Here is an 11,492-nt window from a genome sequence, read left to right as displayed (position 1 = left end):
AATGGAAAGCAAATGTGTAGCAGCCGGCTTTACACAACCAAAGTGATCGGAGACAGCTACAATGAAAAATGAAAACTAGCCAATACTTAAAGTAATAATAACAAAAAGTAATGATTTCGGTATTTGCCACATTTGTAAACACAAGAATCAAGTTCAGTTTCTTTCATTTCTATTTTAAATACCCAAATATAACTAGTAAAAACTAAAGTTTTTAAACACACACACACACACACACACACACACACACACACACACACACACACACACACACACACACACACACACAGGAGCCTAAATGAAAGTTAATTTAATTTAAAAAAAAAATCTAATTACATTCAAAAATAAAAAAAGGATATTGCAAAGGTAATTTTGAATTTGATGGCAGCAAGATTTCACCCCAAAAAAGTAGGACACAGCCATGTTTACCACTGTGTATCATCACCTCTTCTTCTAAAAACAGTCTGTAAACGTTTGGAAACTGAACAGGGCAGCTGCTCAATATCATCGTATTCTCTTATAAAATAGGATTCTGGTTACTGAACAGTCCTGGGTCTTAGTTGTTGTATTTTCCCTTTCATGCTGTGTTTTTAGTTGGTGTAAGACCTGAACAGTCAGGCCAGTTCCACACCTGGACTCTTGTACTGTTAATGTTATGTGTTGTAATAGCTGCAATGTGAGGTTTAGCATTGCTGAAATATTGTCCTGATGAAAAAGATTATATCTGGATGAGACCACGTGATTCTCCAAAAACTGCATATACCTTTTAGCACTGATGGTATCTTGGTGTAAGCAGCCAAGTTAATAGGTACTAACACAACCCTATAGTATAAGAGATGCAGCCCTTTGAATTAATAACAAGTTGGACTATGGTCTCTCTCCTCTTTACTCTGGAGGATTCGGCATCCATGTTTTCCAAAAAGAATTTCAGAATTTGATTCATCTGTCCACAGAACAGTTTCCTGATTGCATCACTGCATTTCAAATGAGCAGAGATGATGGTAGTGTTTCTGGATTGTCTTCTTGTTTGCATCATAGAGCTTTAACCTGCAGATGGCACAATGAACTGTGTTCACAGACAGTAGTCTCTGGAAGTGTTCCTGAGCCCATGCAGTGTTTTTGATGACAGCATCACACCTGTTTTTAATGTAGTGCCACCTGGGGGCCTGAAGATCACCACAAGATCACACTGAGTTTTTGTATATTGTCCCTTGCACACAGACATTTGTCCACATTCCTGGGATTCTGTAATGAAATTATGTATGGTAGACAAATCGTTGCAATTTTATGTTGTTAAACGTCATTCTGAAATTGTTTCACAATCTGTAGATGCTCAATTTTCAGCTCATCACTACTTCTGAGAAACTCTGCCTCTCTAAGATGCTCTTTTTACACCCAGTCATGTTACTTGGCTACTGCCAAATTAAAAAATTATAAATGAGACAATATTTGTCGAAAGTTATATTTTCTCAGTGTAAACGTTTGATTTCTTTTCTATGTTCTATTGTGAAAATAAATATGTGTTTAACAGATTTGCAACTCATTACTTTCTGTTGATATTTACAATTTACACATGGTTTAATTTTTTATAACTATACAGAACACACATAGACTTTCACATAAAACATTAAAAAACAGATAAAACACACAACACAATATGTAAAACATAAATGGTCTTCAGTGCCGTTTATCACTGCCACAGAAAACGTAGTGTGCACCGGACTGAAACAATAATGATTACAGTTAGACTCCAGATATATATCTGTCTGTATGTTAACAAAGTGGACCACTGCAGAGACGAGTTTTCTCTATATAGTGTTAAAAATGCCTTATTATTATGCAATCCAACAGTACCATAAAATAAACTATCAAAATGGACCATATATCATGCACTTGCTGAACATTAAGCCATTAGATAGCCAGGTCTATAAGATTTTGGACAAAGCAAGCCTTGCATGGTTTTTGCAGGTTTGCCTGTGTGAATTTTAAACCAAACAATTAAGGTGTGACTGAAGGGCAGATTTAAATGAAGATGTTTAACAAAAAAATCTGAAGTAACTGCGTGGGTATTACAGACATTTTTATAGACAAAAATTGTACAGTTGACTCTCAAGTAGATTTATATTTTTTTCATGTTTCCTTGTGATTTCTTTACAAACCAAGCAGATAAAAAATGTGGATATGATTCGAAGTGTTGAATTTGTGTTTGGTAGCTCAATATGAAATCCAAAGAGATGCTGATGCAACTGGAGGAGGACATCATTAGGCTGAAAAACACAATAAAAGAATCAGAGAGACTGCAAAAGCTCCAGGAGTGGCCAAATAGACAATCGGGTACATTCTTAAAAGGAAGGAATGCACCAGCCTGCTCAGCAACACCGAAAGGCCTAAAAGACCACAGAAGACAATTAAAGTGGAGGAGTGCTGAATTCTTTCCTTAGTTAAAAAAAATTCATTCACCACAAGACAACACTTGTAAGGAGTTGAGTCATAATATTGCAAAACTCAACAAATTAAGAGATGTCCTTATGAATGTAAATAGAGAGGGTTTACAACAACCACTGGTGACAATTATCACCAGGAAGGCCAGATGTCTGAAAATATCTAAAAGAGGCTTTGCAGTTCTGGGTGGAAATAAATCTATGGGCAGATGAAACCAAGATGAACGTTTACCAGAATGATTGGAAGAGAAAAGTATGGAGAAATAAAGGAACACTCGTGTTTATTAATGACCTGACTGCTGATAGACGGGATCCTCCAGGACAAAATGCCCTGATGTTGTCAGGCATGGATAGAACCAGGTAGGGGTGAAACTACTGAGTATTATCTTGAATTACTGCAAGGATTTACATCAAAAATGATGAGGCTGCCACAAATTTTTTTCATTTTTATTTTTGGTTTGCCTGAGAATTCGGCCTATTCCTAACACATTACACTGTCCATATCAGTATAGGTATCCAGCATGATTTGAGATCTGAAGTTTTTAATGTGTTCCTTTAATTTTCTTTGAGTAGTGTTTGCCCAATTCCTGACTTTTTTTTGGCACCTGTCACATTTTTCAGAGCAAACAAATTTTAATATTATAGGAAAATAACATGCAAAATAAGAAAATGTCGTTTTTAAATGATGATTTCATTTATTAAAGGAGAAAAGCTATCGAAACCTACCTGACCCTTTCTAAAAACTTGATTGCCCTGTAACCTTAATAACTGTTTGTGCTACCTTTGGTAGCAAGAACTGCAATCAGCTATTTGCAATAACTGACAGCGAGCAGTAATGGCCTTTTTAAAGTCGCGCAAAAGAATTTCAATCAGATGCCAGTACAGGTTTTGGAGTGGGAACGCTTTGAGGTGTTTGGGTTTTTGTTTGTTTGTTTTCTGGAGCCCTTTGTCCTTAAGTAGCAAAGCAGCTCCAGACCATCACACTATCACCACCATGTTTGACTGTGGGTGGTGTTATTTTTATGAAATGCTGTGTTAGTTTCACATTAGATGTAGCGGGACTCAAGCCTCAAGCAAAAAAGTGCAGAAAAAAGTAGTCCACAGAATATTTCCCCAAATGTCTTGGGAATCATCAAGGTGTTTTTCTGGTAAATGGTGATCTATCACATGGATGCCATTTTTGTTTATTCTCTTTCTTATTGCTGAATCATGAACTCTGACCTGAACTGAGGTGAGGCCAGCAGTTCTTTAGATGTTCTGGTTCTTTTGTGACCTGATGAGTTGTTGATGCGCTCTTGGAGTGATTTTGGTCCTGGGAAGGCTCGCCACCGTTACAAGTTTTCTCCATTTGTGGAAAATGATCTCACCGTGGTTTAGTGGAATCTGAAAGTCTTAAATGGCTATGTTGGGGGAGGGAAATTACTTTTTATATCATACAACACAGTGAATCTAATCACTGCAGCTAGAAATTATTACTTTAGGTTCAGTTATGCCATATTTATTTATACTATTAGTTTCAGGTATCAAAGTTAAGATAAAGCATTTTAATCACTGTCGATTGTAAATGTATAATTCACTTGTTTGTGGGAGCAGTTTCAGTAAAGTGCATTTGTGCTCAAGACAGTTTTATCTGGCCCCGGGTCTCAAGTTGCGGTGGTTCAGTTTTTCTCACCTACAGGCAAATCTGGAGAAATCCTGCATATTTAAACTCAAGGCATCGTAAAAGCGGATCTTTTACTGTTGTTTCAGGTTAGCTCTTGTTATGATATTCTGAAAAAACTGGAACGAGTTTGCCAAGAATGTGTCAAAAAATGGGTTTGGTAATCTTTGGTGCTATGAATATTCTTGCAACGGATGAGCCAAAACTAAACAATGAAACCAATTCCACAGCACAGAATACAAAGTGGTCTTTATTTTGCGTGAAAGACAGTTCATCAACCTTACATCACAGCTGCTTACAAAATCACGATTTTACAAAAAAGCCAAATTGAGAAGTGCGTGTCAAACATGCAACGATGAATTATTTTAACAGCGTAAGTGACACATACAGCTGGCTTGCTGTACATAAACAATTGCATTCTCATGATTTGTCACATGTAAAAACAGCATCAATGTGCAATCAAACTGCTTCATCTCTTATGAATTAGTTGATATTCATGGTGACATGAGTTTTGCAGAAGAACTTTTACTCAGTTTGCTTGTGGTTATTAAGAAAATTGCATCACTGAAGTACAAAATGTCTTTAGTAAATTTGCATTTCATTATTAATTATTAATTTTTTAAAAAAGCCACCATGAATGTTTCTTTAAGGCTGCAACCAAAAGCTTTTTTCCATCAATATTCAATATTTCTTTTACTGGCTCATTGTTTGTGGAAAAAGGCACATCACTGATCCCTGAAGCCAAAGTGAACATATTCAAAGATCATGTTTGGTCTGACCAAACCTCTTAAGTTTACGGGGAAAGGATGGTACTACACTTTGTGTCTACACAAGATAAAAAACAAAGTGAAAGTATCACCTGTCTGAACAAATCCGTCTTTGTAGTTCCGGTTGTCTGGCAAATTAAACTAACCACATCCTGAAATGTCTAACACTTTGCACCGTGGACTGCCTATGAGGTTAATCGGCCCAGTCAAGAAGCCATGAAAAGAGTAGTGAAATAAAAAAGTTCAAGTATGTCTAACGTGTTAAAATATGGCTCAAAAGACAGCATTGTGCGGATTGCTGAGCACTTCCCATGCAGGCTATTAAACCTGTTTCCCCATCAAAGATTTTCACAAGCAAGAGAAAGAAATAGACCTTTAGAAAAGAAAAAAAAAACCCCAGAAAATTAAAAATGTAATTCTGAGCTTTCTAACCCACATACATTTAACTTACAGGATGCTCTTGAATTTGCTACATAATAATTTACCCACCAGGTTCAGGTGGTGCTTTCATTCAGGCTTTGCACAACGCATCAGGTACCGATCCAGTGAATGACATCACTCACACAACAATGGAGACAAATACAAATGTAAATAGAGACGAAAACAAAAAAGACAGACCATCTTCGTGCTTAGACACTTAAGTTACAATAGGCTCCTCATGTATGAGATATTGTTGCTGGTGGACAATCAGCCCGTCTATGGTTTCATGATTACACAAACGCAGAAGGTCAAACTTCCTATCAAACTGACTCACAACAGTGTTCCCTGAAATGTGCAGTGTAAACAGCAAAAAGGCGTCTACGTGTAACACACCCAGCCCGGAAATTCAAGCTGTTATTACTTGTAGACATCTGTAGGTTTTATGTCATGTTGGTATGTGAAAAATAACCTTCCTTTTGGTTAAAGGGCCTGCTGCTGGGGTAAAAGTGAATGCCAGACTTAAATAACTACTCAACACTGAATAAACTTAATAATGCCAAGGTGGTGAAGCATCACTGACATTTGCATCGTGTCTGCCCTCCAAGCAATATGAACGTTAGAAGAGATATCGAGTTGCAAAGTGTACATTTAAATAAAAAAAAAAAATTCTAGCACTCCCAAAGCCTTTCTTCTAGTTTTCTGACATTAACGAGAAAAATACATCTCTTTGGTCAGCATCGACACAATACAGGGGATTTGTTTCTTTGCATGAAACCCCGGAGAATTGGAGGCAGACTCAAACTCTACTGCCACCTTGTGGTTCACTCGGGTCATAATGTGCAGGATCTCCAGTTCTTTTCCGTACTTGCTGATCATGTCGCACACCGACTGGATGAACCAGGACCCAGTCTGAGTATTCCTCCATGAGTAGTAACCTGTGTGTAGATGAGTCATGGAATATGCTTTGTTCAAATACAATATTTCTTAAAGGAAACAATATGCAAGCATGCAAAAACAAAGACAAGAAAAAGGAAAGGCCCTTATTTTAACCTGGGGCAGTGGAGAAGGCGTAGAGGAAGTCTGCTTCCACAGGGATCTTAACACCATCAGTTCCGCTGTCTGTTTCAATGCCTGGATCCAGATTTGTACCTCTGCAAGCCTATTCAATGTCAACACATGCACAAAAAAAGAAGCAGTGTTCGTTTACAGGTTTGCAGGTTAGAGGAAGTGGACTAGAAGAGAAACCACCACGGTACCTGGATGAAGAAGAGCTTGGGTTTTCCCGCCAGTGATTTACAGCGATCGCCTCGAAAAAGTGAAGTTAGGTGTTTGAGCGCTACTGAGCCGTCCGTGCCGAAGAACAAGTCTTCATCCCCGTGACTCAAAAGAATGCAGACAAAAGAGGCTGAGTTGCTGTGATCTTCCTTGGATGCTTAAAAAAACAAAGAGATGGATAAATGAATACACGTACAGCTGATACATAACAAAAGCATGTGAAAAGAGTCAGTAGCATGAGGCTTATTTTTAATTTTACGAGTAGCAGTGGGAGGTTTAAATCATTCTCACCAGCAGTTAAAACGTTCATTATCTGATCAACTGTCTGGTCATTGTACAGCTTCACATGATAACCTAAATTTTTAAATACTCTCATGGCGTTGCCTGCATCCACGTCAGTACCGTTTCGCTGATTCATGCCTGGAACACACAAAACCACAATTCTGGTTACTTCAACATGAAAACCATGTGCAAGACAAATCAACATTTCCTCCTTCTGAGTGTACAAACAAACAAACAATATAAATGGAGCGCATTTTGATTTAGCTTTTCCACACGACAGCCGGGCATGAGAAACCTGACTGGATGTAGCAGGAGGGAGGTGTACTGCAGCTAAACAGCAGCATCTTCAATTTCTTCTTTTAACACGCTTCTAAGTGTTGTACAAAACCACATTATCGGTCCGTTTTATATTGGATTCTGTTGGTACAAGGGTTTTTTTGCCACTGGCAGGTCAGCATTAGCAGCATGTGCTGTTCGGTGTGCTAGACTCAAGCGAAGCAGGAGCGAGTCTGCATGGATCTACCCAATGACTTTGGTGTTTACAGGCGCACCTATTCTTACTAACACATGATCTCCGCCCATCTTGAGCAGCAATGAGCCAGAAAATAACAAAACCTACACAGCTGTAAAGAAACGAAAAAAAAAAGAAAAAAGACTGCTTTACAGTCACACTGTCAGGGCTTATTCGTCATGAGGCACCTGAACAGAAAAAGAGCTTTGTTATTGTTCAGGTAACACCTGTTCCTTTCCGCTAACTAAACGACGAAGTACAGGATCAACCACTACTGATGTTTACTTGACTCGACGTGTTTGCTCTGAGAACATCGAGATGCATGTTGAATACGCAGTCGTGTGTGCCCTTTTAGTCCTGCCAGACAAGTTTTCAAAAACACAAATCTGATGGAATATTAAGACCATCACAGGACGTTTGTAAAGACAGATGTAGAAGCTGACTGAGACTGGGGGGTTTGGGGGCACTTCTGATTTTTAGAGGGCAAAAAAAAAAAAAAAGAGATATTCCCATTTCAGTAGATACAAATAACACATGGCTATACTGACAAAGATAAATGAAAAGCTGCCATTTGATGTTTATTTTGATGTTTATTCATTGCTATCACGTAAGGGACCTGAGACCTGTATATCCATCAGTATAGTCAGGTGTACATCTTGGGCTTTCTGGCTTTCTTTTCAAAATGATGGGCAAAACTTTGATTCAGTGTCCTCTATGGTTGGCAATAGGAGTTACTAATTCCTGAGTACTTCACTTTTGCTCAGAATTGTAGGAGATTCAGACTTATCGCAGTGTGAGGGATGAGATATTAGAGCAAGATGAAAGGTCAGAGAAGGACACACCAGCTTTCGAGGAGCCTGAACTCGAGCGCAATGATGGCACCAACCATCCGTTACAGTTTTAGGGCTCTGAACAATTTCAGAGAACATAATCAGCTAAAAGTTTGATTTCTTAAACTATTTAATATGTGCCGATTAATGATATATTTGCTAGAAGTGCATTAAAATGTATTGTTCCTTTCTCTGTCATTTACATTCCAACCCCACTGAAATGAGGTTAAACCTTTTTTCTTTGTTAAAACAAGAACATGAAAACAGGACAACACAGCCCACAACCACCAAGCCTGGAGGCCCTCTGATTACCTCAAACAGTAAAACAGCAAACAGGTTTTTGGAGAGACAAAAAAGAAAAAGTTAGAGAACACAAACCAGAGGGAAAGGTTAATCTCTGAAAGTAAATGGAAAAAAAGCCAGTATCACGCAACCAGTATAATCATCTGAGCCTCAGAAAATGATAAAGAACTCTGTGCCAACACCCAAAAGCAACAATATTTAAAACAACTTCATTCCTAATAAAATCTACATTTTGAATATTCTCAAACAAAATACTCCACAGCAAATGTTGAACAGGAAGAGGAACTGATCAGCATACTCTCTTGTGGTGCCAGTCATCTTATAGATCACACCCATGCCTTGCGTGCCTGATCATACTTTGAGTCATGTGTCTGAACTTGCTGATGAGCCAGCTGACAGTAAAATGTGCTGGCAGCTCCCAAAACCTACTGTCATCAAATGCAAGGATACTTAACACGTAAACTGCAACAGATCCAACCAGAACATCTAATAAACCTGCAGTAAATGGAGGAAATAGGAATCCACAGCATTAAGGTTAAACCTTCCACACCTATAAACTCTCAAAAGGTGTAGAAGTGAGATGAATCACCTGGTTTCTGTCCTACATAGAGAATAGAGGAGAAGAGAAGCCACACTTTAGCACTGCCTCCACAGTGTGGGCCATTACTGCACAGAGTTCAAGCCTCAACGCAGTGATGCGACACGTTACCAAGGGAGAGCTTAGCATTGCAAATAAGCCCTAACAAACACTTGTCAACAGGCAGATGAAACGTGAGCCTTTAGCCTCAACACACACTCATACAACAAGGTGGCATCACCTCACATTTAATACTCAAAGAAGTCCCCTCCTCCAGCTTTCTACCATGCACACCCCTGTGTCAAAGGCGTCTAGTAAAAATGGGGGGGGTGGATGTATTGTCAATAGAAACACTAGTATGGGAATGACACCTAATTAAAGTTTTAACAAAGAAAATTTGAGACAATGGATCCATTACCCAAAGTTAACCTTTACCATTAGTCTGGATTCACTTCCCTATGTAAATAGTTAACTCGGTGCACCACCCATACCTGTTTTTATTTACTAAGCATGAAGAAAACAAAGCAAATACATTTTCTAATGTGTTAATACAGCAACTGGTTTCAACAGTTGTGCAAACATTGTCCTCTATATCAGCTTTGGTCTCTGTATCACTAGATTATTATTTCACGTAAGGGCCCTAACTTGGCTGAACAACAAAGTGCAATAAGAGCAAAACTGAGCTAATAAATAACCTGTAACCCACATAGTGGTTGCTTTTTTGTCCAGATCCATAAAATATCTTGCACTGAACTGGTTGTAATATAAATTGCTAAAGCCCTGAACTCCAGCAGCACAATTCCCGCACACACATCCCAACACTTTAACACGTTTTAAGACCTTCATGTCAAATGTACAGCCATACTGGAGTGGTTTATGCATTCTCTTAGGAAGGGAAAGGTCACTGGTTTGATTCCAGTCGAAGACACAAATCCCTTCGGGGTTGCGTCAAGTGTAAAAACTCTGCCAAATCAAACATGCGGAGCTCCCTGCTAAAGTCACCCTTTGTGACAAGGGAGCTCTAGGTCAATTTTTATGTCTAAAGTGCATAATGGAGTTCAGTAGATCCAAGTTAAATTATGAACTGTATGCATGCAGCAGAACCCTGATGAGCTCTTTTGCATGCATAGTTCCAAAATTAAAGCCTTAATTTCTTCACCCAACTCATCTATATTATGCAGTGCTGGTCAAATCATCGCACATTTCACCTAAAGAGAAATGGATCATCAGTTTGTCTAATGTTACACACGTTAAATGTCACAGACCTGCTGTATATACCAAGTGTAGCTCTACAGCTTCTCACATATGTGACATTTTATCACCTTTCGATTTGCGCTTGAAACTGAATCAGGAAGATTAATTTTAGATGTTACTTACAGCTGTTTCGTTTCGAGTTTAAATTTCAGAAACTAACAGACCGCCCAAATGCTCACCTGTACTCCTGTCAAAGTTCTTGTTGTTGATGATGATACACTGGCCAATTCTGGGGAAATCGAGGCGGTATCTGAAGCTGTGTGACTGGGGCTTGGCATCCACGTCCATGGGGACAGAAGCAGACGAAGAGCCCGCTGATCTGACGGACAAGCCAACATTTAGTTTAGAAGTTTAATGTGTGATTAGAAACTCAGCAAATAATGCACGTCAGAGAGATGCTGCTGTAAATAAAGAAAGAAGCATGCAAAGATTGGACTACAGTTGCAGCTCCGTTATATCAAACGATCAAATAGCACAATGTTAAAGTACAGCAGAGCGTTAATACAGCAGTAAAAAAGGAGGAGAAGAAGAAGAAGAAGAAGACAAAACGAGCGGCTGTGATCTTTGGGGTCAAGGACGACAAACGGTTTCACTCTTACCATGAACCGTCAACAGGATATGAACACAATAGATCGCAACACATAAAGATCGCTAACTAGCTTAATCCAGTGACTCACTGTTTTCCGTTGCCTGGCTTTGCGTCTGTATCGTCCACTCCAGGTCCGGATCCGTTTTCCGACATTTTTCACAGGCAAGTAATTAAACGCTAACCAAACAAATTCACGCTCTCTATGTGACAAAGAGAAGGCCTCAAAAATGCCCAGTCGTGCTCTGGCAGCGGATGTTCTCCCTTTACTGCTGCTGTGTGGTCCTGAGGGACTCTCTGCTGACTGGTAAACAAAAGATGCTGATGTCACTCAGAGATGCGCTCGTTTTACGTTCAGGGGCGTGCCGAGACGAGAACAGCTACAAACGTCCACGAAACGACTTCTCCAGACGCAAACAACATACGTTTGATCACTGAATTTAACTAACAATCGACCCAAGGCGTTTCACAATAACAGAAATATAATTTAATTCGGGTTCTTACATTTTATTTTTATTTTAACTCGTGTAATACAATCACTGGCTACTTTGTTGAGTACACCCATTCAACCACAATTTTACATAAATAT

The 11,492-nt window shown here is 39.0% G+C and overlaps 1 protein-coding gene across 1 annotated transcript; it reads right to left on the bottom strand.

Moving 5' to 3' along the window:
• Positions 1 to 4,330: 4,330 nt before the first annotated feature.
• Positions 4,331 to 11,221, bottom strand: casp3a (caspase 3, apoptosis-related cysteine peptidase a). Its single transcript, XM_085276462.1, has 6 exons — positions 10,995 to 11,221; positions 10,497 to 10,636; positions 6,852 to 6,980; positions 6,542 to 6,717; positions 6,336 to 6,444; positions 4,331 to 6,220 (listed from the first exon to the last, which is right to left on the bottom strand). The coding sequence occupies exons 1-6, from the start codon at positions 11,057 to 11,059 to the stop codon at positions 5,991 to 5,993; spliced, it is 849 nt and encodes a 282-aa protein (XP_085132588.1). The 5' UTR covers positions 11,060 to 11,221; the 3' UTR covers positions 4,331 to 5,990.
• Positions 11,222 to 11,492: the final 271 nt, after the last annotated feature.

The sequence above is a fragment of the Mchenga conophoros genome, linkage group LG6, assembly GCF_057382185.1.
Source record: "Mchenga conophoros isolate Kocher_MC1m ecotype Shallow Benthic linkage group LG6, M_conophoros_male_GT1.1, whole genome shotgun sequence".
NCBI classification, from domain to species: Eukaryota; Metazoa; Chordata; class Actinopteri; order Cichliformes; family Cichlidae; genus Mchenga; species Mchenga conophoros.
This window is presented reverse-complemented; position numbering and strand designations above follow the sequence as displayed.